The 27,921-nt window shown below is 40.3% G+C and overlaps 2 protein-coding genes across 2 annotated transcripts in view; one reads left to right on the forward strand and one right to left on the reverse strand.

Annotated features, from left to right (window-relative positions):
* On the forward strand, positions 1–27,508 carry LOC112058093 (poly(A) polymerase type 3). Its single transcript, XM_024098778.2, has 14 exons — positions 1–156; positions 1,324–1,561; positions 5,993–6,222; positions 7,060–7,167; positions 8,133–8,244; positions 8,603–8,761; positions 13,956–14,167; positions 14,625–14,745; positions 16,495–16,671; positions 17,487–17,594; positions 18,206–18,255; positions 18,921–19,082; positions 19,682–19,855; positions 20,210–27,508. The coding sequence occupies exons 2-14, from the start codon at positions 1,438–1,440 to the stop codon at positions 20,390–20,392; spliced, it is 1,920 nt and encodes a 639-aa protein (XP_023954546.1). The 5' UTR covers positions 1–156; positions 1,324–1,437; the 3' UTR covers positions 20,393–27,508.
* Positions 24,526–27,921, reverse strand: part of LOC112058094 (zinc finger protein 121) — a 10,332-nt gene continuing 6,936 nt past the window's right edge. Inside the window, exon 9 of the mRNA XM_024098779.2 lies at positions 24,526–27,631. Within this exon, the coding sequence (XP_023954547.1) occupies positions 27,629–27,631 (3 nt within the window). The 3' untranslated portion in view covers positions 24,526–27,628. The remainder of the gene's footprint in view (positions 27,632–27,921) is intronic.

Here is a 27,921-nt window from a genome sequence, read left to right on the forward strand (position 1 = left end):
AACAAACGCCATTTATTTAATAAAAAATGGCTGCCATGTTGTTGGCGACTGTTGGGCGCTTGTTTGGGAATTAATGTTTGTCTCATAAAATATAATGTGTTTTATCAATTGTCTAACTGTAATTACAAGAAGTTTATTAAGCGAATAAGTATTCTGGTGAGTAATCGATTTCAGATCAGTATTGTAACGGTATCAATATATTGGTAACGTAATAACTTTGTGATGGCACAACGTGATATTTCATTGCACGTTTATGTATCAGCGTCAATTATAAGGACGTAAAACAATAGATTTAACGTATTGAAGTCGTACTTACTAATCCAACCATCCAATCCATACTAAATAATTTGTTTACCACACTTAAAAAGTGCTTGTAATATGTGACCTTAGTACTTCAACGGAGATTGAGAACAATAAAGTAAAGAAGGTCTTGAGTTGAATCGCGAAGGCATTGCCACGAAATGGAAATAAATTATTTAGTATAATAGTATTGTGCTGCGTACTTCTTTCTCTTTTATAATATTATAACGGTTTGTGTATAAACAATAATTATTTTGTAGATAAATTTGATGTATGATGGCGATTTACGGGGAATGAACTTTTGAAGTACGTCTACAAATAGTCCGCTTTCGTAGTTTTTATTGTCATTGTTTTTTTCGCCTTTACCGTTAAGTTTTCCCACTGTTAACTTTTGCAATTACAATATATTTAGTAGGTATAATACATTTTGTTATATATAATTTATAAAGTTAAATCTGGTATGATGAATATTGTATATAATTTATAATTAATACTACTTTTTTCACAACAATAGTTATTGTTTGATTATTGCTACAACTCAAGCAGAGGTTGTTATTGTCTCTATCATCATCCAATCTATAACAAAATGTTTTTCATTATTGTCTTGAAAGTCACTCCAAGTCCAAGTTGTATTTAAATAAGGATGAGTGAGGAACCTGAGACACAGCTTTAAACTACCCGGGTACAAGTATGGTGACAGTTGCCTTATGAAGTCTATAATATGTACTATTATCGTGAATCTCCGTGCATAATACATACTATTGTTGTGAAGTGCAGAAAAATGTCAAGAGTGAAATTAACTGTCACCATACCCATGCTATCTGAAAAACACTTTAAGGTGTCAGTAGAAATGGTGGTGTCATATTATGGATAGGTATATAAATCAAATAATCTAGATTCTGGAAATAACCTACTATACAAAATCAAATAAACTAAAGCTGTTTTTCTATTCCAGTAGTATAGATAATCACTGGACAGTTAGCTTCTGAAATTCCAGTAATATTTGTTAATTGTTAATTTCAGATAAAAGTGCACCAGCAGTCTGCCTTGGCAGATCAGATGTTCATCCCACCACATCTAGTAATATAAGAATAGACATTAAGTTTGCTGCCGAGGTTTCTACATTAATCTGACAAAATGTGGCCAGCATCGCAGTACTCCCATTCCAATCAGCATGCTCAGAATGCAGCGAAAGCCAATGAGCATCAGAACCAGCAAAACTTGAAGACGCTGGGAATGACATCTGCTATTTCAATGGCAGGTTTGTAAAACGTTTATTCAAATGTCTAATGCTAGCTGATGCTGCATAGTTTTACCCCCGTGGTTAACATTTCCGTAAGAATACGAGGATAATATATAGCCTATAGCCTTCATTGATAAATGGGCTATTAAACACTGAAAGAATTTTTCAAATTGGTCCAGTAGTTCCTGAGTTTAGCACATTCAAACAAACAAACAAACTCTTGAGTTTTATAATATTATTATAGATATAAAATTCTATATGGATACTAGCGGACTCGGTCAAGCTTCGCTTTGACTTACGCCTACCCCTACCTTACTCCTACCCTACACAACCCCTTTTTCTTGGCTATTAACGAATGCAAAACCGCGGAAATTGGTTGTGTGTTCTGGAGTTATAGCGTCAGGAAAGAAAAACCTGACTTATTTTTATATAGTAGATAAAATATTCTCTACTCTCCCAAACTTGGCTAATTTTTTTGATATTTTTTTGTGTATTTGTTATGGCAGAGTATTAGGTAGTCAAATTGGAGAATTGATTGATTGTTGTTAATTGAAAGTCATTAGTCACTTAAAAGAAGTTTTGATTAAAATACTACACTTTATCGCCGTTGAGGTTTTATATTTGGTTATTGATATGAAGAGGACGATTGTATTGATGTATATTTATTCTTTCACTGATTATAACAATTGTAAGGCTGGTTTTACAGTCACGCGTTTCGGCAGCGCCGTCGGAGCGCGCGCGCTCGGATATGTATTGGGGTATTAGTAGCGTTTCAAATTCGCGCGCTTGAGCAGCGCCGTTCGTTGAACGCGTCCTATTCGCGCGACGCGGTCGAAGCGCGCGCCGCTCGTGCGCTTCTACGGCCATTGTGCGTTTTAGTCTCACGCCGTTGAGACGTGCCGTTAGGTACTGTTGTGTACAAAATGAATCACATCGATACGGGTCGAGTAATTGACGAAGTGCGAATTAGAAGATGTTTATGGGACCCGGCCGATGATTTTTATAAGAATAAGGACGCAAAAAATAAAGCCTGGGAAGAAATTGGAAAGGAATTGTGTTGTGAAAATTTCAATACAGACTTAGGTAAGAAACATTTATTAATAAAATCTTTTTTGTTACATACATGTTTACCGCTAGTTGCACAAACGAAATCCTCCATCCTCCATTAAAACATAAACGTCTGCCGGGTCACCTAGTGAAAAATATTAATTGGGTAGGTAAATCAAATAAGCCACGACGATATTACTGCGTTTCGTTTCGTTCCATTTTTGAATTTCGCGGTAGGTGTCAACTACAATCAAATCAAATCAACACCTACTGTTCTTCGACGTTTTTGTTGCCTTTTTTTCCATAAAAAGTAAATAGCCAGTACTCTAACCGCATTGCCGTTCATTTTGTATCTGTTTGTACACGACTGTCTCACAGCAGCGAAACGCGCCGTACTAATTGAGGAGCGCCGTACTAGTTGGTGCACCGCTGTTCAAACGCGCGCTGTCCAACAGCGCGCTGTCCAACGGCGCGTCTAGCGGCGTGACTGTAAAACCAGCCTAAAAGGATAGAAAATAAAAGGTTAGCAAATAGATGAAACGGTGTGGAATGGAGAACTGGTAAAGATGTAATGTATGGGCGAAACAACATATCCACGCATGCGCGTTCGAGGGAATTCTAAATATGAAATGAATCTGGAATGTGAATGTAGATGGCCTAACCTAAAGTGGGCGAACGAAAGAGTTCGTTCGCCACACCACCGCCCTACGGAGAGAAAAAAAAAATATATAAAAATAAAAGAAGTAGTAAATGTGGTCTGTGGTAGTAAATGCACTAGAGAGCAGTCGTCCAGCCACGGCTTTAAAGGCGTGGAGTCGACGAGCAGCGTAGAGCGCGCCGGGCGGCGTGATGAGCGCACCGGGCGGCATGATGTCAGCGTGGCGGCGCGGAGAGTGCCCCGGGCAGCGATGTGCGCGAGCCAGGCGGCGCACCCTGCGCGCAGGGCCATGACATCAGATGTGCAGTTGGGCGTCGCGCGTGAGCAAGCGACGCGGAGACAGCGCGCCTGGCAGCGGTATGCGCGAGCCAGTGGCGCGGATAGTGCGCAGTGCGCCAAGACACCAGTGCTGCAGTGCCGCGCATAATGAGCAGACGGCAAGGGGGCAGCAGGCGCGGCGGCGCGTGGTCGGCGCCGGAACGCGCCGTGTGCCAAAAAATCAGCACTGGGGCGCTGCACGAGTTGAGTAGAGGCGGCGAGGCAGGCCGGGCGCCATGTCACCAGCGCTGGGTTGCCGCGCAACAAGGGCAAACGGCGAGTGAGGGCGGCGCAGCGACGCGTGGACGGCGTCGAAGTGCACCGGATCCTGAATCAGCGCTGGGGCGCAACATTTATGGACGATTTTTCTTGATTGAGTTTGAACATTTCTTGTGTTTTCAGCATTATTTTTTCACTGAAGTCTTGAATATATTTTTTTCTGACACAAACGGTTGCTATGTTACGATTTTTCTTTTGATGCGTTGCGTGTTCCATTTTCGGTGGTCACCAATATCGCCATGGAGGTTTTACATTAGTATATTGATATGAGGCGGACGACGTAGATTGGTATATTTATTCTTTCACTGATTATATTATAACAATATTATAACGATATAAAATAAAAGTACTATCAAATAGGTGATGCGATGTGGAATGGAGGACTGGTAAAGATGTAATGTATGGGCGAAACAACATATCCACGCATGCGCGTTCGAGGGAATTCTAAATATGAAATGAATCTGGAATGTGAATGTAGATGGCCTAACCTAAAGTGGGCGAACGAAAGAGTTCGTTCGCCACACCTTTACTTCGACAAGGAACATGAGAAGTTATGTTTAACTGTTTTTAGGAACTACTAGAGCAAGGCATGTAAACCTCTGCCTTAAATATATTAGTCAAGGGTTTACAGATAATTAAGCCACTTTAGTTACCAGCAATCATACACTTTTAAGTGTAACAAAAAACTTTAATACACAAAACGCTCTATACTTGTCTGTACTGTCTTTTTAAAAGCTTTGTCTTTCTGTCTGTCAGTCTACCTTTCTGTTTCCCAGATATTAGCCCGGACGCTAATATCTGGAACAACAACCAATTTGAATTTGAGGACTTTTAATGGAAGATATAGGGGTAGCAATAGGCTACCTTTTATGCTGAAAAAATATATAAGTTTCAGCGGGATTTGTGAAAAATAGAATTTCACATGTACAATGTCACAGGCATCTGCTAGTTGTCCGTATAGTCTGTGTAGTCCATATTAATATAATCATTAAAACAGATTTCTATAATCGTATAGTGTAGATAAACTCCTGATGTAAAATGTTATTTTGTTATTATAACAAATTAGCTTTGTAAATTTTCCTGTTTACTGCACAAGGTTATTTTACATTACAACTACTTAACTGCAAGGTTCACAGATAAAGCAATGATATGGAATAGTATTTCTACTTTTGCTTATACAATAATTATAATAATAACAAATCTATACTAATATAATAAAGCTGAAGAGTTTGTTTGTTTATTTGTTTGTTTGTTTGTTTGTTTGTTTGTTTGTTTGTTTGTTTGATTGAACGCGCTAATGTCAGGAACTACTGGTCCGATTTGAAAAATTCTTTCAGTGTTAGACAGCCCATTTATCGAGGAAGGCTATTGGCTATATATTATCCCGGTATCCCCACGGGAACGGGAACCACGCGGGTGAAACCGCGCGGCATAAGCTAGTAGATTTATAAAGTTAAAATAATTTTTCAGAAACATGTGCAATTATTATAGCCATGATAGCCCAATGAACATGACCTCTGCCCCTGATTCCAGAGGGTGTAGGTTCGAATCTAGTCCGGGGCATGCACCTCCAACTTTTCAGTTATGTGCATTTTAAGAAATTTACTATCTCATGTCTCAAAAGGTTATGAAGAACATTGTGACGAAACCTGCATACCTGAGAATTTTCTTAATTTGTTGCATCTGTAAAGTGTGCCAATCCACATTGGGCTAGCATGGTGGACTATTTGGCTTACCCCTCTCATTCTTAGAAGAGATTTGAGCTCAGTAGTAAGCGGTATATAGGTTGATGATGATAATACAAATATGTACCATATCAGCTCAATTGATTAATAAAGAGCAGTCTAGTTTAATTGACCCCTCTAAGTAAATTCCAAAAGGATTTTGTTGATATTTTTAAAATTTAATTTTGTCTTAAATCACTCATTTGCACAGCTGTAAATTCCTACTTTGCTTGGTATGTCAATTCTAACTATAAAAAAATACCTATAACTAATTTTAGTTATAGTTCATACTAGGTTATATTATACTAACATAATAAAAAGCTGAAGAGTTTGTTTGAACACATTTATTTCTGCAATTACTAGCAGATTTAAAAAACCCTGTTTGCTGAAGTTATATTTTAACCCACTTTACTTCTTCACCAGGTCCAAAACCCATAGACATAGAGAAAACAAATGAGCTCAAAGATGCTTTGGTTCCATTCGGAGTGTTTGAATCTGAACAAGAGATGCACCATCGTATGGAGGTATTGGGATCATTGCACAGACTCGTGAGGCAGTGGATCAGGGACGAGTCGCTCAGGAAAAACATGCCGCCCAGTGTGGCTGACACAGTTGGTGGGAATATCTACACGTTTGGATCTTATAGACTTGGGGTGAGTTTAATTGCTATTACGTACTTCATGATTTTTTAACCCTACACCATCGTCCGAGATCTGCACTTGATATACGATCGACCTGGACCTAAGATATTTCATCTCCGTTAGTTTCTAAGTACGAAAGATTGATTTCACCCTGAGTTTTAAAAATAGAGTTGTCATCGAACATTTTGAGGACCTAGGTAGCTATCCTGACTATTTTACGATGGTGTCTTTCTGTGTGTGTATATATGTGTAACATTCTCATAACTTTGAAACAGCCGTAACAAATTGTTTCTAATAGCAGTAAGCAAGTGTGCACATTGGTGGCGCTAAACCAAAGGTAGTCTTGGTGACATCTGCTTTTCATTTAACACTTGTAAGATGTGGTCCTGGTGTGTCCTGCTAAATATTACTCTGGGGATATATGACGGTTTTCCTCTTACCATCAGGTGAGCCTTATGTCAATTATTTACTCATTGTCATGCTCAAAGTGATCAGAATGAAGGTAGCACATACAATGTTATTTTTCGGTTTTTAGTTTATTTTTGTGATTTTGAACTTGGTTCAATATTTTTGTTAAAAATATATGTTTCTGTTTTTAGTGTTAGTGAACGAAAGCACCACAGTATGGGCAATTTCGTTGTTTTCATTTTAACACAAAACTACAGAAACGAATTTCATGAAAATTAAATGGGACCAATCTGGAAGTATTCTCATTCAAACTAAAAAAGGAATTTTCAAAATTGGTTAAGAAATGACCAAGTTGACGAAGACGAATTGAGAACCTCCTGCTTTTTTTTTGAAGTCGGTTAAAAATAGTTAAAAAGTTAAACTTACTACTAATTTCTCCAGGTGCATCACCGCGGAGCTGATATCGACGCTCTGTGTGTGGCCCCGCGGCACATCGACCGCTCCGACTACTTCGCTTCCTTCTATGAGCTCCTCAAGACACAGCCCCAGGTAACTAGTGTTATACTGGTTTTAATGGCAAAAAACACACCCACAACTGGAAAATGGGTTTATATTTGTCTAGTACAGTTTTAGGTATTTTTAATAAATTGCCCGAACTTTTCTACTAATAATACTAATGTGTTTTCAATGAATAACTGACCTATAGTCAAAGATTTTATACTCTAACGCGACAAAAAAGAAGTGAACAAAAGTGACTAATAGGGATGATGACAGTTTTTTAAATTGTATGTAAATTAAGAGTATGCTAATAGTAAAGCAATTTTGTAAAAGTAACAGAATATCTGCGATCATTACTTTCGGAGCTACAGGGGTTTAAAGGGTCAGATTTGCGGCGCTGCCGCGGATCCCTGATATACGCCCCATACAAAATGGTACGAACTAATGACGTCGTAGGCACTTAATGATCATTAGTTTTGTATGGGCGTTTAAACAAAATTACTAATATCTTTGTTATTTCTGCGTTTATGTCTATAGTTCATGAAAATATCACATTTAATATAAGGAAGCTTAAATTGTATGAATTTTCATCTAATTACGAAAAAAGATTTTTAATAGATTTTTAAATTTAATAATATTATTTATTTTGCAAATATACAGTCAATCTTTGCTTTTTATGTATAAATTAGTTAACATAGACCTTATTTACCCGAATTTATTATAAAAATCAATATATTCGAACCTAGTCATCATCCCCATTGTCTTAATTCAATTTAACAACGAAATTTATTTAAACAAATAACACTTAAATATTGTCTACAATGTTGAGTTGTGTGTTCAGGAAGTGTATGTAAACACAAAATTGTGCATGTGTGCACTCAGTGGAGTAGATAAATTCAGATCACTTTTTGTGGTGATTTTGTAGAATGACTACAAATACTAACATATTTATAGAATAACATATTGTTGCATAGTAATTATGTTTGGATAATGGATGCATGTTGTTTTTTTTATAGGTGAAGGATTTGCGTGCAGTTGAAGACGCGTTTGTGCCAGTCATCAAGATGAACTTTGACGGAATAGAGATTGATTTGCTGTTTGCAAGACTTGCACTCAAGGAAATACCAGGTAAAAGAAACAGTTACTACACTACAGTTTAATTTTCTTGTAATTGCAGCTATAATAATTTTGCGATATGTTATGTTTAATATGATTATGTTAAATCCACTAAACAAGTTGGCTGCCTAAGAGTGAGATGTGCATGCTCCGAACACGAGGTATGATATAGCTGGCGGTATACAAAAACATATCTCAGTGAGGTCGAAATATTTACGTAGTACCGCAGTTGCTAGAGCTGACTAGAAGTTGGTTACTTACTATACATGAGTTTGTCTGAAAAGTCCTGTGCCTCGTCTTATGTTGCATATGTACAGCGATAATCATCAACTGCTACTGCATTGCTTAAAAATGTATATATTGCTACTAGATTCCTTCGACCTCCGTGACGACATATTGCTCAAGAACCTGGACCAGAAGTGCGTGCGCTCGCTCAACGGCTGCCGCGTGACGGACGAGATCCTGCGCCTCGTGCCCAACATCAACAACTTCCGCCTCACGCTGCGCGCCATCAAGCTGTGGGCCAAACGTGAGTACACCTCCCGCTGTGGCTGTGTCACTTGTTGCTCAACAACCTGGACCAGAAGTGCGTGCGCTCGCTCAACGGCTGCCGCGTGACGGACGAGATCCTGCGCCTCGTGCCCAACATCAACAACTTCCGCCTCACGCTGCGCGCCATCAAGCTGTGGGCCAAACGTGAGTACACCTCCCGCTGTGGCTGTGTCACTTGTTGCTCAACAACCTGGACCAGAAGTGCGTGCGCTCGCTCAACGGCTGCCGCGTGACGGACGAGATCCTGCGCCTCGTGCCCAACATCAACAACTTCCGCCTCACGCTGCGCGCCATCAAGCTGTGGGCCAAACGTGAGTACACCTCCCGCTGTGGCTGTGTCACTTGTTGCTCAACAACCTGGACCAGAAGTGCGTGCGCTCGCTCAACGGCTGCCGCGTGACGGACGAGATCCTGCGCCTCGTGCCCAACATCAACAACTTCCGCCTCACGCTGCGCGCCATCAAGCTGTGGGCCAAACGTGAGTACACCTCCCGCTGTGGCTGTGTCACTTGTTGCTCAACAACCTGGACCAGAAGTGCGTGCGCTCGCTCAACGGCTGCCGCGTGACGGACGAGATCCTGCGCCTCGTGCCCAACATCAACAACTTCCGCCTCACGCTGCGCGCCATCAAGCTGTGGGCCAAACGTGAGTACACCTCCCGCTGTGGCTGTGTCACTTGTTGCTCAACAACCTGGACCAGAAGTGCGTGCGCTCGCTCAACGGCTGCCGCGTGACGGACGAGATCCTGCGCCTCGTGCCCAACATCAACAACTTCCGCCTCACGCTGCGCGCCATCAAGCTGTGGGCCAAACGTGAGTACACCTCCCGCTGTGGCTGTGTCACTTGTTGCTCAACAACCTGGACCAGAAGTGCGTGCGCTCGCTCAACGGCTGCCGCGTGACGGACGAGATCCTGCGCCTCGTGCCCAACATCAACAACTTCCGCCTCACGCTGCGCGCCATCAAGCTGTGGGCCAAACGTGAGTACACCTCCCGCTGTGGCTGTGTCACTTGTTGCTCAACAACCTGGACCAGAAGTGCGTGCGCTCGCTCAACGGCTGCCGCGTGACGGACGAGATCCTGCGCCTCGTGCCCAACATCAACAACTTCCGCCTCACGCTGCGCGCCATCAAGCTGTGGGCCAAACGTGAGTACACCTCCCGCTGTGGCTGTGTCACTTGTTGCTCAACAACCTGGACCAGAAGTGCGTGCGCTCGCTCAACGGCTGCCGCGTGACGGACGAGATCCTGCGCCTCGTGCCCAACATCAACAACTTCCGCCTCACGCTGCGCGCCATCAAGCTGTGGGCCAAACGTGAGTACACCTCCCGCTGTGGCTGTGTCACTTGTTGCTCAACAACCTGGACCAGAAGTGCGTGCGCTCGCTCAACGGCTGCCGCGTGACGGACGAGATCCTGCGCCTCGTGCCCAACATCAACAACTTCCGCCTCACGCTGCGCGCCATCAAGCTGTGGGCCAAACGTGAGTACACCTCCCGCTGTGGCTGTGTCACTTGTTGCTCAACAACCTGGACCAGAAGTGCGTGCGCTCGCTCAACGGCTGCCGCGTGACGGACGAGATCCTGCGCCTCGTGCCCAACATCAACAACTTCCGCCTCACGCTGCGCGCCATCAAGCTGTGGGCCAAACGTGAGTACACCTCCCGCTGTGGCTGTGTCACTTGTTGCTCAACAACCTGGACCAGAAGTGCGTGCGCTCGCTCAACGGCTGCCGCGTGACGGACGAGATCCTGCGCCTCGTGCCCAACATCAACAACTTCCGCCTCACGCTGCGCGCCATCAAGCTGTGGGCCAAACGTGAGTACACCTCCCGCTGTGGCTGTGTCACTTGTTGCTCAACAACCTGGACCAGAAGTGCGTGCGCTCGCTCAACGGCTGCCGCGTGACGGACGAGATCCTGCGCCTCGTGCCCAACATCAACAACTTCCGCCTCACGCTGCGCGCCATCAAGCTGTGGGCCAAACGTGAGTACACCTCCCGCTGTGGCTGTGTCACTTGTTGCTCAACAACCTGGACCAGAAGTGCGTGCGCTCGCTCAACGGCTGCCGCGTGACGGACGAGATCCTGCGCCTCGTGCCCAACATCAACAACTTCCGCCTCACGCTGCGCGCCATCAAGCTGTGGGCCAAACGTGAGTACACCTCCCGCTGTGGCTGTGTCACTTGTTGCTCAACAACCTGGACCAGAAGTGCGTGCGCTCGCTCAACGGCTGCCGCGTGACGGACGAGATCCTGCGCCTCGTGCCCAACATCAACAACTTCCGCCTCACGCTGCGCGCCATCAAGCTGTGGGCCAAACGTGAGTACACCTCCCGCTGTGGCTGTGTCACTTGTTGCTCAACAACCTGGACCAGAAGTGCGTGCGCTCGCTCAACGGCTGCCGCGTGACGGACGAGATCCTGCGCCTCGTGCCCAACATCAACAACTTCCGCCTCACGCTGCGCGCCATCAAGCTGTGGGCCAAACGTGATTACACCTCCCGCTGTGGCTGTGTCACTTGTTGCTCAACAACCTGGACCAGAAGTGCGTGCGCTCGCTCAACGGCTGCCGCGTGACGGACGAGATCCTGCGCCTCGTGCCCAACATCAACAACTTCCGCCTCACGCTGCGCGCCATCAAGCTGTGGGCCAAACGTGAGTACACCTCCCGCTGTGGCTGTGTCACTTGTTGCTCAACAACCTGGACCAGAAGTGCGTGCGCTCGCTCAACGGCTGCCGCGTGACGGACGAGATCCTGCGCCTCGTGCCCAACATCAACAACTTCCGCCTCACGCTGCGCGCCATCAAGCTGTGGGCCAAACGTGAGTACACCTCCCGCTGTGGCTGTGTCACTTGTTGCTCAACAACCTGGACCAGAAGTGCGTGCGCTCGCTCAACGGCTGCCGCGTGACGGACGAGATCCTGCGCCTCGTGCCCAACATCAACAACTTCCGCCTCACGCTGCGCGCCATCAAGCTGTGGGCCAAACGTGAGTACACCTCCCGCTGTGGCTGTGTCACTTGTTGCTCAACAACCTGGACCAGAAGTGCGTGCGCTCGCTCAACGGCTGCCGCGTGACGGACGAGATCCTGCGCCTCGTGCCCAACATCAACAACTTCCGCCTCACGCTGCGCGCCATCAAGCTGTGGGCCAAACGTGAGTACACCTCCCGCTGTGGCTGTGTCACTTGTTGCTCAACAACCTGGACCAGAAGTGCGTGCGCTCGCTCAACGGCTGCCGCGTGACGGACGAGATCCTGCGCCTCGTGCCCAACATCAACAACTTCCGCCTCACGCTGCGCGCCATCAAGCTGTGGGCCAAACGTGAGTACACCTCCCGCTGTGGCTGTGTCACTTGTTGCTCAACAACCTGGACCAGAAGTGCGTGCGCTCGCTCAACGGCTGCCGCGTGACGGACGAGATCCTGCGCCTCGTGCCCAACATCAACAACTTCCGCCTCACGCTGCGCGCCATCAAGCTGTGGGCCAAACGTGAGTACACCTCCCGCTGTGGCTGTGTCACTTGTTGCTCAACAACCTGGACCAGAAGTGCGTGCGCTCGCTCAACGGCTGCCGCGTGACGGACGAGATCCTGCGCCTCGTGCCCAACATCAACAACTTCCGCCTCACGCTGCGCGCCATCAAGCTGTGGGCCAAACGTGAGTACACCTCCCGCTGTGGCTGTGTCACTTGTTGCTCAACAACCTGGACCAGAAGTGCGTGCGCTCGCTCAACGGCTGCCGCGTGACGGACGAGATCCTGCGCCTCGTGCCCAACATCAACAACTTCCGCCTCACGCTGCGCGCCATCAAGCTGTGGGCCAAACGTGAGTACACCTCCCGCTGTGGCTGTGTCACTTGTTGCTCAACAACCTGGACCAGAAGTGCGTGCGCTCGCTCAACGGCTGCCGCGTGACGGACGAGATCCTGCGCCTCGTGCCCAACATCAACAACTTCCGCCTCACGCTGCGCGCCATCAAGCTGTGGGCCAAACGTGAGTACACCTCCCGCTGTGGCTGTGTCACTTGTTGCTCAACAACCTGGACCAGAAGTGCGTGCGCTCGCTCAACGGCTGCCGCGTGACGGACGAGATCCTGCGCCTCGTGCCCAACATCAACAACTTCCGCCTCACGCTGCGCGCCATCAAGCTGTGGGCCAAACGTGAGTACACCTCCCGCTGTGGCTGTGTCACTTGTTGCTCAACAACCTGGACCAGAAGTGCGTGCGCTCGCTCAACGGCTGCCGCGTGACGGACGAGATCCTGCGCCTCGTGCCCAACATCAACAACTTCCGCCTCACGCTGCGCGCCATCAAGCTGTGGGCCAAACGTGAGTACACCTCCCGCTGTGGCTGTGTCACTTGTTGCTCAACAACCTGGACCAGAAGTGCGTGCGCTCGCTCAACGGCTGCCGCGTGACGGACGAGATCCTGCGCCTCGTGCCCAACATCAACAACTTCCGCCTCACGCTGCGCGCCATCAAGCTGTGGGCCAAACGTGAGTACACCTCCCGCTGTGGCTGTGTCACTTGTTGCTCAACAACCTGGACCAGAAGTGCGTGCGCTCGCTCAACGGCTGCCGCGTGACGGACGAGATCCTGCGCCTCGTGCCCAACATCAACAACTTCCGCCTCACGCTGCGCGCCATCAAGCTGTGGGCCAAACGTGAGTACACCTCCCGCTGTGGCTGTGTCACTTGTTGCTCAACAACCTGGACCAGAAGTGCGTGCGCTTACTCGACAGAACACATCATGCGCGAGACCGACTCGCAATTGTCTAGTTTTAATTAAATTACTTCCTAGTTTCGTTATCAACCCATATTCGGCTCACTGCTGAGCTCGAGTCTCCTCTCAGAATGAGAGGGGTTAGGCCAATAGTCTATCACGCTGGCCCAATGCGAATTGGCAGACTGCACACACGCAGAATTAAGAAAATTCTCCGGTGTGCAGGTTTCCTCACGATGTTTTTCCTTCACCGTTTGAGACACGTGATATTTAATTTCTTAAAATGCACACAACTGAAAAGTTGGTGGTGCATGCCCTGGACCGGATTAGAACCCATGCCCTCCGGTATCGGAGGCAGAGGTCATATCCACTGGGCTATGACGTCTCTACTTCCTAGTTTATAAGCAATTTAAAGGTGCATTCACATAAAAACAAATAACAAAAAATTCATACTTCCAGGCCACGGCATATACTCCAATACGTTGGGCTACCTGGGTGGAGTGTCCTGGGCGATGTTGGTCGCGCGGACCTGTCAGCTGTACCCCAATGCTCTGCCCGCTACGCTGCTACACAAGTTCTTCCTGGTCTTCAGCCAGTGGAAATGGCCGCAGCCTGTGCTGCTGAAACAACCGGATTCTGTCAACCTTGGCTTCCCAGTGTGGGACCCTCGGGTTAGTAACATGCAGTAGTTCATAAAATGTAAATTTTCATAATGTACATTGTACAGCTATGGGCAAATTGTACAACCGAGTCCTCGCCGGTGCAGTACAGAGGAGTAGAGTAAAGAAAGAAAGAAAAATTTTTATTTGGCAAAACACAAAAAAAGAATTCATGAAACATAAATACGAATAGATAAAAAATGATGGCATAGTGGAAAGGTTTTCTTTGTAGCTGTATCTGTAAATTCCTTGTAAATTAAAAATAAGTGTATTTGAATTTCAAACATGTCCTCATTTCTTTCCTTTGGGGAGTGAGAGAGGTACAGGTGGTAACACTTATAATTGGAGCCTATTATTCAAGGTTCATTAAAAGAAAGTATGCCTATAGTATCTACTCACTTGCTCAAATATCCTGTATTTCTGTAGTCATAGTTGCTTAGAGTTGGAAATGACTTAAAATTGTTTTCAGGTGAATGTGTCGGACCGGTTTCACTTGATGCCAATCATAACTCCCGCTTACCCGCAGCAGAACTCTACCTTCAACGTGTCTGCGTCTACCAGGACTGTCATCATGGAAGAGTTCAGACTCGGTCAGTATATGTACCTATGTATGGTAAAATGTCACATAGAAACCGAAAGGGGTGTGGATTTTCATTCTCCTCCAAGCAAGTTAGCCCGCTTCCATCTCAGATTGCATCATCACTTACTAACAGGTGAGATTGTAATCAAGGGCTACCTTTAAAGAATAAAAAAATATACTCTATATAACGTCACTAAAGGGACTACATTTTATAGCGTTATAGAGTGGTTGTTATATGGAAAGAAGAGAAATGTATGAGTAAAACTTTTTCGCAGAACAGTGAATTTCTTACACTAGCCATGTTTACTATTTGAAAGTTTGTGAGCAAATAAGAATATGATAACGTATTTTAAGTCCATGACTTCTACTTATTAGTCATGGTCAAGAACAGTGTACACGTGCAATCTGAATTTGTAAACAAAAGAATGAATTTCTTGGAAAGTGTTTTTTGCATGATGCCAACAGTCGAGTTTATTACGGGCTAGGATAATAAAGTGACAAAATAATGTAGATAGCTGCGCGGTTTTAACTAACTTTGGCAACTGAGGTACTTTTTAATTACTTAATTGACGTTATAGAGAGTAGGTGTAACGTTATATAGAGTGTATCTATACTAATATTATAAAGAGGTAAAGTTTGTAAGTTTGTAACAATTTTTTGAAATGGGTTGAATGTCGATTTTAAAAATTCTTTCACCAGTAGAATGCTACGTTATCGGGGAGTGCTATAGGCTATATTTTATATTTCTATCATATATAACTACTGAGATATCGCGGGTTTTCTCTCACAGGTCAGACCGAAAAACTTACTTATTCGCATGCGCTGCCTCAACCATTGCGTATAACTGAAATAAATGTATGGAGGCTTTTTGAACCTTTAAAAGTTCTACAAAAAAGTCCGCGACACCATATATCTATCTTTTATATTTTAGCAGATATAGTACCTTTAGTACTTTAATAAATTATTTAAATTTTAAACAAAGGTTTACGTCATTATTTACACAACTAAACTTAAAACCTTATCAAAATAAATGATTTAATAATCACAAGGATATTATAGAGATAAGATTTGCCCTTTACAGTATGTTAATTAGTTATATAGTTTCGGAGATAATACAAAATTTCTGGAAGTCGCAGAAATGCCGCTATATGACGCCCCGCGGTTTCAATTACGTAGTTCCCGTTTCCGTGTGAATACGAGGACCAAACATAGCCTATGACACTCGCAAATAATGTAGCTTTCTATTGGTAAAAGAATTTTTCAAATCGGTCCAGTAGATCCAGAGATTATCCCCGACAACCACACAAACTTTACCTCTTTATAGTATTAGCATAGAAGTCGCTTGGGAAATTATAGGCTTTTGGTCATTGCACCACGCTCAAAAGGCTGGACCAATTTTATTTTGTAGGGGTAGGGTAGGGGTAGATTAGGCGTAGGGTAGGATAGGGTATGGATAGGGTACGGGTAGGGTTAGGGTAGGGATAAGGTGGGGGGAGGGTAGGGTTAGCGTTAGCGGTAGGGTAGGAGTAAGGTAGGGGTAGGGTAGGGTAGGGTTAGGTAGGTTTACGAGCAGGGTAAGGTAGAGGAAGAAAAGTTTACATAAATTTTTACGCAGACGAAGTCGCGGGCGTCCGCTAGTCATTGTATAAAGTGCAAGTTAAATCAATCAAAGTCATGATTTCAACGCTTTAGCGAGTTTGACGTTAAATGGAGTGACGTTTTATGGAGTTTACACTGTATTTGAGGTTTTTTGTGTCAGGTTTGGACATAACAGATGAAATAATGCTCGGCAAGTGTGGCTGGGAGAGACTGTTCGAGGCGCCGCACTTCTTCTCCAGGTACAAGCACTTCATAGTGCTGCTGGCGTCCTCCGCCTGCGCGCAGGACCAGCTGCAGTGGTGCGGACTCATCGAGAGCAAGATCAGACACCTCATCAGTAAGTTCATTATGCCTTTATCGTTATCATCATCATTATCAGCCATCAATCTCCTATTAAAAAGTGGATGCACAATCACCGACCAAAAAAACGTCCAAACACTTGGCTCTCAATTCAAGTGGTCGCATTTGCAAATTCAACCTTAAACTCAATCCTTTAAGTTGAATTTTCTCTGAATTTGTGATTTTATTGAATATTGGACTATATTTGAAAAAAATATATTTGCAATTCATTTAGCAAGTTCTCTAGTTAGATGTGTCATACGATGTACTTTAGTAAAGGTTTTTTTTTTATAAATTTTCCATCTTAACCCCCAAAAATGACCTCCATATTCAAAAATTTCAGTTTCAATATTTTCCGGAAATCTTCAAGAAAGAAGCTAATATCTGTATTTTTTTCAAATTACTTAAACAGTAATTGTTTAAATAATTTTTTTTAATTTCAAAAAAGCCTTTCATTCAAAAATGTATCAAATGTCACACTCACACTATGAAGTTTGTAAAAGTTATTTTTTTAACTTTCCATCTTACCCCACATATTCATGATACTTTTCTGTATTTGGGTGACAAGAATTGATATGTGTACCAAATTTCAATTAGATTGGTTCAGTACATTTAGAGAAAACAGACAGACATTAAAATCTGCGCGAGTGATATTATAATGGTTCCTTTTTTGTACTACGTACGTTCGGAACCCTAAAATTGTCCGTACTCGACTAAAATACTAAAGTAGTCCGAACTAGGGCTAACAGATGCAATGTTATGTTGAGTTTTAGATTTAACTTTTTTTTATTAACAAATACTTTGTGTTTTCAGCAACGCTGGAAAGAAATCCCCACATAACAATAGCGCACGTCAACCCAGAGTGTTACAACTCAGTCCCACTGAACACCAACAATGGTCAGCCGCTTGCCTTGCCGCCAGGTAAGCAAGAGTATTTTTTTAAGAGTGTGCAATATGTAATTTGGTGGTTACAAATGGTTCTGGATCTCAGATTCTGGAAAAGTTAGGAGCCTGATATTTGGGTAAATGATATTTCAAAGTGTTTTCGTTATGACTATACAAAATATACAATTTGTAAAACTTTTCCCGATAGTTTATTTTTTTGAAAAATACATGTTTTGCTCACATTTTGCTTTCAATCTCAGGAAAAGCAAACTTTTTTTCTTAAATTTTTGTTTTGTATAGAAAATTAGGTATATATCTTGAACATGGCCATTTTGTTTTTCGTTATGTTGTTTAATTTACTTGCAATTAGGTAAAAATGGTTTTGGCCTCACGTCATAAAATTTGCGTCGCGCGTCAATCGCTCCGTGCTTTTCACTCACGTAAAAGTCATAATTCGGCGTCTCGCTTGCGCTTCGAATTTTATCCATATCGTTCCGACGCGATGCGCGCTCTTAAGGGAAACTTTATTGTATACAATGATACCTCTTCCAGGCAATCTAAGCATAAATACTTATATGTATAATTTGTGAGATGAATACAAACATGGATTTGTATAAACTAATAATGAAATGTATTTATAACTGCAGGTATTGCTGTGTCATCAGAAAATGTTAATGAGATCAACAAAAATGAAGAAGTAAGTTATTTGAAAATATTATTATTATTACCAGTTGTTTTTTATCAATTACCTTCTATAGGACCTGCTTCGTTAGAGGTTACCACTCTGTCAATACTGTATGATCATGATCTTACATGTTCATACAAAATGCGCCTATTGAATCAATGTTCCATTGTGTTAATTTTACACATGTGTGTATTTATTAAAAATTATTGTTGTGTGTAGTGTAAGGACACAGAATATTTTTATTGGTGTTAAATATTTTGTGTGAGTTTACCTCATCCCCTTCAAAAAATGACTGTCAATTTTGTTGGTGAATTTGAGTTCAATACAAGTTCAATCTCTGCCTCTGATTCCGGAGGGTGTGGGTTCGAATCCGGTCTAGGGCATGCACCTCCAACTTTTCATATGTGCATTTAAAAAAATTAAATATCACGTGTCTCTAACAGTGAAGGGAAAACATTGTGAAGAAACCTGCATACCAGAGAATTTTCTTAATTCTCTGCGTGTGTGAAGTCTGCCAATCCACATTGGGCCAGCGTGGTGGACTGTTAGCCTAACCCCTCTCATTCTGATTAGAGACTCGAGTTCAGCAGTGAGTCGAATATGGGTTGATAACGAACAAACATGTCCAATAGAAGGTAATTGGTCTGAGGTTCGAACTAATAGTTTTATGATGACAGGGCGAGGTGATAGCAAACGTGTGCTCCATGTGGTTCATCGGGCTGGTGTTCGACAAGACGAACGTGAACGTGGACCTCACGTACGACATCTCGTCCTTCACCAAGGCGGTGCACTACCAGGCCGAGAACACTAACATGCTGCGGGAGGGGATGACTATAGAGGTATGTACACTTAACTAGTGGACACCCGCGACCTTGTTCGCCTTTAGACCTCCTTAATGCGGCCACGACGCAAAATCCGTTCTTAGTGGACATCTAAAAACTATAAACTACATCCCTGCCAAAGGCCCCAACAAACAGGCTCCCTGCTGGAGTCATTCCAGCCAACCGAGCTAGTTCCAGAAGCTTAGCAGGCCGCTCAGGTCGCTGAACGTCTGCGGACACCATAGGTATTGGCTAATGAAGAGTGAGATGACAAAGATAAATATTGTAAACTAGCCACAGCCAAAGTTTAACATTTCAAATCTGAACCATAGATGTAAAATAAACTCAGGAGCCCTTAGGTGCTGACATGCGACCAAGTGAAAGAGAATGAGACAAAATGTCGTCCAATGTAATCAAAGAGCGGTAGCGGTATTTCTGGTTGCTCCGCCATTAGTTTAAATTTTTCAATTTGTCGTTGGTCGCATGTTACTGATGACTGAGGCACACACTTGCCTTGCCCTAAGCAATTGCTTAAATAGTTAATAAACTAATCCAGGATTGCTTATACTAAAAGATTGATAGATATTTGCTTCTTACGACAATTTTACCTGTTCCAGGCACGTCACGTACGACGCAAACAACTGCACCAATTCCTCTCACCGTCGCTGGTCATCAAGAAAGAGCGCACACAGTCGGGAGCCAAGCGCAAACACGACGGACCCCCGACCAGCGCGCCCAACACACACACGACCGCGCCCGTTAAGAAGACCAAACGATTGTCTGAGAGTAGCGTAAGTAACACACATTTCAGTGGCGTGCATAAGGTCATCGATCAGGATATGCACTAGTAAAGAAAAATTAACCAAACTGGCAAAATTTGCATTTACTAAGGATTAAGAAAATATCTATTAGAGTATGCAGTGCTTAATTGCATGTATGTAGTGCACGCTACTGCATACATTCCTTTTCTATGGGACGGTCAAAACTTTGCCTTTGTCAAAATTCCATCCTTTGCCACTGGTAGACATTTAGGTACCCATACCCTACTTTATGGGCAATATTATGACCATGTATTCGTAACCAGTCTTTAGTTGAAGTTATCATAGAAGATAGATAAAATTCTCAACTTATTTTTTCTTTCACAGACGGACGAAGTCAGCATCCTGTCCTACAACGAAGACTCGAACTCGTCAAACATGGTCGAAGTCAACATACAGAACGGCAACGCCAACCACTCACAGGACACTGACAGAAACAAACCAGCAGACAAACAGATGGCAAAACCGGAGCACACACCCTCAACGTCCAGCACCATAGCGTGCACGTAGCAGTACGAGGAGTGGCGTCACAGGTTCATATACGGAACCAGCAGCGTCAAGCAGAACCGTGTGAAGCGCGCCTAAGACGTTCACAACCCAATAGTGTAGTCTAGCCTTTACGGCTACCGGACAAATTATTATGATAAACTTCAGTTTTTGAAGATATAAGTGACAGTGATTTAGTTAAGGCAATGTGATAGTGACGTGAACAAGTGGATGTTTTAAAAAAAAACTTCAAAATGTGGCAGTTGGGCTATATTGAATGTCGTAACAATCTGAACTTCTATGTGGTTTTGTATGAAGCGATTTGAAGAATTTTTACTAACGGTAAGTTGGTAGTGAAATTTACCCAAATATTTTAATATTCATGATGCATAATGTGACTTAGAAGATTTTCACAGTTATCCTTGGCACAGTTAACATAATATTTAGTGAATGTAATGTCTATTTATTTATCTTGGGTGCATTGTAGTCTATATACATGAAAATTTAGAATGGTACATGGAATGACAATATTTTCAAAATTCAAAATTCTACTAAAACGACGATACTATGTTTAGTTTACAAGCACTTTTAAAACATCAAGGTTGACTATTTGTAAAGACTTCCAACGATTCATATACAGCAGAACTGAAATATATCATTATTATAGAAAAGAATTTCAATTAATTTAATTTAGAATGTATATTTTATTAATTCTCCTATTTCATTTATATTTTTTATATTAATTTTTTTAGTCAATGAAAAAATTAACAGAAATTCAAGAGTTTGTTTGAGACTTTAGTAGCTATCAATGAATATTGTTAAGTACTAGGATTTAGAATGGGACACTGATGTTTCATGTGTGACTTAATTACACACAAACAATCAGAACAACCATTGTCTAAAATCAATCGCAGCTGAGTTCCAATCACTCCAATGTTACTTTGCTTTGCTCCGAAACTAAACCACCCCAAACAGCCTAAAAGTAGTGTTGTCTTACTGGAGCCAAATTTCGAATTTATAAAAGGGTCAGATTATAATAAAAAATATTTCAAATAAGATTTTAATCAGCAGTGTTCATTAAATTTAAAATTTGTGAGTCTAAGATAACTTCAATAAATTGCCATGAAATTCAACTAATAATATTGTGTAGGTCGGTTATGTTTGTGGATATTGTTTGTTTGCAGGTATACTGGTGGTTGCTGCAGACAAGTGAGTTGTTCATAACAAATAGATGACACAGACTAAAGCAAAAAGGTAGAAAAATCAAATAATACAACTTTGTTTTTCAATGTTATCTAATTAGAAATTATTTTTAATTGGCATAATAATTTAAAAGTTACTAGTGACCTATAAACATAAACCTCGTGCTCAGAAATAGTAGATTCACAACAAAATGCTTTAATTTTGATTTTTGTAGTCAACAACCACCCACCCACAATCAATACATACATGTCTTCAAATATATTCTTATTCCATCTTAGATAAAGTGATAAGTATTAAAAAAATGTTTTTTTATACTGTATTTTTACATCTTAAAAATAGTTTTTTTTTCTACAATTTATTCACAATATCTACCTTTTTCCTTTAGTCTGTGTGAAACAATAGTTAGGAAAAATCTAATGGCGTTGGCGAGGAAACTATTCCAGAGCTAATGTAAAAAATGTAAATAATATTTTCATGATGACAAGAAACATATTATAAACTTATATTTCAGAGGATTTTTTATCTTAGACACTTTATGATGTTGTAATTTCTCATAGTGCTCATGGTATCACATCAGATTGTAATGCAGATCACTTCCCCAATGCTGAAACGGTTCATGAACTTCAGGCGCACTAAATCACTTACTTTGGTAACATGTTGGAACATTTAAATAAGACCTACCAGACTTTGTTCTTCTCGACTAAAACATTTTACATCATGAATATCTTGCTTAAACATGAATATACTATACTACAGGCTTTCTTAATTTACAAACAAATAAATTAGAAATTAAGGTATAAAAAGTATGTCATTACATAACTTATTTATTTTCAATTATGTATGATTTGCTTAAAAAATGTTATATAAAATTTATTAACCATATCTAATTGTTCTAAGCTTACTAATTAAATTTATTTTCATTAATTTAAGACCAAGTTAATTATTATTATTATGAGGTGTGACTAGTGATTTATATCCTTATTTTTTAAATTGTTTGTTGGTAAACAGTATTCATCAAGAAGACCATAAAATAAATAGTTGTCCCTAAATAATAAATCCCACTTCTGAATAAAATAAAATGACCCTAGACTGCAATTATCATTTTTCGCATTGTTACAATGAGGCTGAAGTCAAGGAGCTCACCTACTTACCACCCATGTTATATTTATCAACTAACCTACTCAAGCAAATATTGTTCTTCCATAAAAAATCTCTTATTAGAAAAACAATAAAATCGCGATTAAATAATGGGAGGTAGGAAGGAGGTAATAGGGTGAAAAATACTCATATTCTTATAACAAACACTGTGACTGACTTAAATGTATTTAAATTAATTCAAACAATCAACAATGTATGTTTAACGTGCGCTTGAATTTAATGAACGTTTCAGTGTCCTGCCTTGAAAAAAAATAGATGTTTTTTATACTGACAAGAGATTCCTATAATAAATAGATTTCTTGCAAACGCCTCTTTTTAGTACAAAGTGGAAGAAAATGTTTTTTTTTGTTGTGAATTATTTGCCAATAATTCATTCACTTAATATTCCTTCACTTCTGAAATTGACCATGTTTTTTTACGAGAACAGCGAATGCTAAGGTATCTTTTTTTTTAAAGTTTCTTCTACTTGTTGGTTTATTTTCACTATTCCAAATTTATATCACTCACATATCAGGTACTTATTTGCACTATTATTATCCGCCTATGTCGAAAATATATAATGAATGGCAACATTTTTAGACTATGTAATATCATATTATCTGAACCAATTAAACTATTGCTATATATTTTTGTAGATGAAAAATGTTGTTCTGTTATAAGTAATAGTTTTACATCAAGCAAGCCATAATTTCCGTGAACTAAAGAAAAAATAATCTAACTAAGTCACACTATTGGATAGTTAATTGATTATGAAACACGGCTAAAACTCACATGATGTAAGGTTGGAATATACCCGACTAGTTTCGAACCCATACCGGGGCCTTAGTTATGAGCTGGTTCTGTGCGGTCTTCTGAAGATGACATTAATGAACCGTCGGAGAGTGTAGCGGAACCTTCACTCCCCACTACTCAACCCCTCTCCCAGCGCGCGATGCGAGCGGCTGCGCGCCGCGCCGCCGCTTGGATCTGGCCGCGTTGCAAGAACCATCTCATGACTAAGGGCCCCGTATGGGTTCGAAACTAGTCAGGCATACTCCAACCTTATATCATGTGAGTTTTAGCCGTGGTTCATAATCAATTAATATGAATAACACTCACGATAGTTTAAATTCTAAAATATTGGATAGTTAGTCGAACAAATTTGATCTCTTATTGATAAATAAATATTATATCTGTTAGTGTTTATTTGTATAAAAAAAAATACCAAATATTTTACTACAACGAAAAATATTTTTTGTGATAGTTATTATTAGAAATGATATTCATTTAAATTTTACAAGAGTTGATTAATAAAAATGAAGCCATAAACCATACTAAAAATGGTTGCATCTATTAAAAATATTAGCCTATTCCTTTTTTTTATAACATCACTTCAATATCGTACTAGTACGTGGATATTTGTATCTTTCGCGTGTAGTGACGTGATGTGTTGTTTGTTGTTGCTGCTTTTCACGTTGGCCAATATGTTGGCTATCATATAGTGCTGGTGTTTCTGAACAACCACAATATTCGCCACATTCTTAGCCAACATTAAAAGGGAGTGAATTAATCAACATCCTCGCATCCCTTTTAGATTCCCGCGTTATAAACGTCAATATTGGCGGAGTAATATTGCCAACATAATTATTGGAATAATTGCAAACGTATGCGTTCAGAAACCGCCACATCCAACTCTTTGCAACATCATAACAAAATAATGATAACAGTTTTTTTTTAAATAAACACGTCGAATTCTTAACCTTTCTGTTTTCGTTGGTTAAAAAGGTTAGATGATGATAGAAAATTAAACAAAAAACTGTATTTTATTCTTTATTACACATGATTTAAAATATATAATTTTTTAATAATTAAAAATGGTGCAAATAAACAATCAATCAAATTCAACTCAATTATTATTTATACAATTCTATATATGAGTGTGTGTTGGGATATTGAGAATAAATCTGTATTATATTATTTTATATCGTGATTTCTTTTAATCCTTTCCTCTATATAACATAAATATATCTTCAAAAAAACTGGAAACAATATTTTTCTTCAAAATTTTAGTATAAGACAAACTAGAGTTTGGCTAATGAAAGTAGATATTGAAAACGCCCGGCAAAAAAATATCTACTAATCTTTATTTAAAAAAACGCATATGTGTGAAAACATCACTATATGTTGAATAAAATTAAATTGCAATTATTTAACTTGAGTTATTTAAATACTTGCACTATTGTTTTAAAAACGTCCTTCATTTTGTTTTAAAGGACATGTCCCAATTTTGTATGGAGGCTGGGCCTTTATTCCGAGTATCAACTAAGCAGAACAAATTATTTTTATCATAAAAGAACATAAAATATAGGGCTTAAAACCTAAAATGAAAACTTTTTGGAACCCGCATTTTACTTTTATTAATTAAATAAAATGTATTTTTTTCCATTAGCTGACAACATTGATTGAGAATTTTTATCATGGCAACATGCATGTAACTCGCACCCTGACAGATTGTGGTAAGATTTAAGGCGGTTCTAAAGCAATTTATGGATATTTTTATGGCATGCTTCTCTGTCTACTATTTAATGTTTCTTGTGTCATATTGACATTTGACAATATTACATGACATTGACATCTTACACCGGATATTAATTCAATTCCAGTTATTATCATTGGCTGTTTTTATTGTATTGTCTATGTTTAATTTGTTGACAAGGAAGCGAAATTAAAAAAAATATTTCTATATAAAATAAATAAAAATATAAAAATATTTTGCTGGTTCCAAAAATTCTGAAAATTGTTTTTTAAGCAGTAAAATATACTATCAACACGCTTGTAAATTATAAATAATAAAGGCCCATTTTGGGGTATGTCCATTGCCACTCGATTTCAGTCTCTAATTTCATTAGCCAAACTCTACTAAGTTTCTTGCAGGCAATTCTTGGTCGAACATCCTATTTTGGGTTATAGAAAACCCTTAATAACTGACAGAATTATTTTTTATTTATACCAGCACTTTCAATAATTAATAATTATTGAAAGTGCTCGTTTAGTTTAAAGTAAGCCTATTTGAATGATTATGATAGCATCAAAGTTATTCAAAACGAAAACATAATTGCACATTTATCTAAATTATTTATTTTTATCTGACACTTCAAAAGATGATGATTTTAGCTCATAGGCAGGATGAATGAAAGGAGTATTACATACGGAATTTGAGCGGAGAGTGAAATGTTGAAATGGAAGGCCAAGGCGAAGGTTTCAGGACAAATCCAGGACATATATGTGTGGACTTAGTGAACATATATCTATAATCTATATCCATACTATTATAAATGTGAAAGTGTGTATGTCTGTTTGTCCGTCTTTCTTGGCATAACGGAACGACGAATTGAAAGAGCGTGACATAGGCTACTTTTGTCTTTCTAACCCCCACTTCCCTAAAATGGGGGGTGGTAATTTGTATGGAGCATTTGTAGGGTAGGGGTAGAGTAGGTAAGGAAGAAGTCAAAGCGAAGCTTGACCGGGTCCAATAGTTAGCTATATTTCTCTAGATGAAAATCATCAATGTCGAAAAATTATGTTTTATACTTTGACGATTGAGTATCTGGACCGCCACAACAGTCTAAACTCTAAACTCTATAATTGGCTATCATACAGTAAAAGCATAGACTGACAAACTTTTAGTCATTATTATGTCTGGCTCTTGCAGGCTCTCGGTCTATTATGGTAGCCGATTTTGACATTAGTGGTTGAAGCATAGACAGAAAAAGTCTTTAGACAACAGATTTTGACATCCCAAAATACTACAAATTTTTCACCAATATATGCTAAGTCAACTGATATAACTTGTTCGTTAACTTGACATCTGACTATCGAACACAACTAAACAAACTTAATTCGAGCCAGATGTCAAGTTAATCCGCACGAGCTGTACTTGCTACTTGTACTGCAATTTTGTACTCAAACAACCATATTTGGACCGTCGTTAAGCACATGTCTCATTTTTCACTAAGTTCACACAAGGTTTCTAGATAGAAAACTTGTGTGAACTTAGTAAAAAATAGACTTCAATCTGTAGACAGAGTAGATACTCTGTCTACGGATTGAAGTCCATTTTGCTTTGACATTTTTTATTGTTAATGTGATGATTAATTAATTAATTAAGAAATAATCAAGCGAGTCGTAGAGAAGGTGGCTCAGGATCGTGATGTTTTTAAGTCCCTACAAAAGCCCTTTGTGGAGTGGACGTCCATCGGTTGATATGATAATGAATGTGATGATTGAGTGCATTGTAGTGACTACTGTTAGCTTCTATCATAGTACTGAAATATATTATCTAAACAATACATACATATCAAATTTCCGTTTGTGCAAAACACATAAAAATACCTTTAATTTTTTTACTTAAAATTAAAAAACAAGTTCTTGTGAGGATATAGAAAACAATAAAAGACCTTTTTTTGTACAAAACTTCAGCCCTTATATTATTAGTAAAGATAACCTGAAATTTGTACATCAAACCTGTTTTTTATTAAAGACAACTAATTTTTGTTCAATGTCATTTATATTTTGAAAAGATTTAAAAGAAATCACGATAAATAGTTAATTGTTAACAAAAAAATATTCCACCTAGGTAATAAGACTCAAAATGTAGCTCTTGCTAAGGAACCTTCTTGATATTTTGTAAGTTGTATATAAATAGCCAATTCATGATAATTATATATATATGTATATTAAAAAAATATATCTTAAAAAAATTGAAATAAAAAAAGGAATAAAATATATATACAGAACAGATATCAGTATTTTATTATCCCTCAATATAAAATTCATCTTTAGATTAGACTTCATTGTGGAACTTAACAAAAGTATCTAAGGATTTAAAAGTTATGCTAAAAGTAGCCACATCGTCTGGAGTCACTGAAAAAATAAAATGAAGTTTGTTTAACTATCTTTATAAAGGAGGTATCCACAGTTTTTGTATGTGAGCCATATACTTCTAAAGAGAATTTTCGAAAATTCTCTGGTATGCAGGTTTTCCTTCACTGTTTGAGACACGTGATATTTAATTTCTTAAAATGCACACAACTGAAAAGTTGGAGATGCATGCCCCGGACCGGATTCAAACCCACATCCTCCGGAATCAGATGCAGAGGTCATATTCACTGGGCTATAACGGCAGTAGGTAAACTCTCACATCGAAAATATTT

The sequence above is a fragment of the Bicyclus anynana genome, chromosome 18 (genome assembly GCF_947172395.1).
Source record: "Bicyclus anynana chromosome 18, ilBicAnyn1.1, whole genome shotgun sequence".
Classification (NCBI taxonomy): Eukaryota; Metazoa; Arthropoda; class Insecta; order Lepidoptera; family Nymphalidae; genus Bicyclus; species Bicyclus anynana.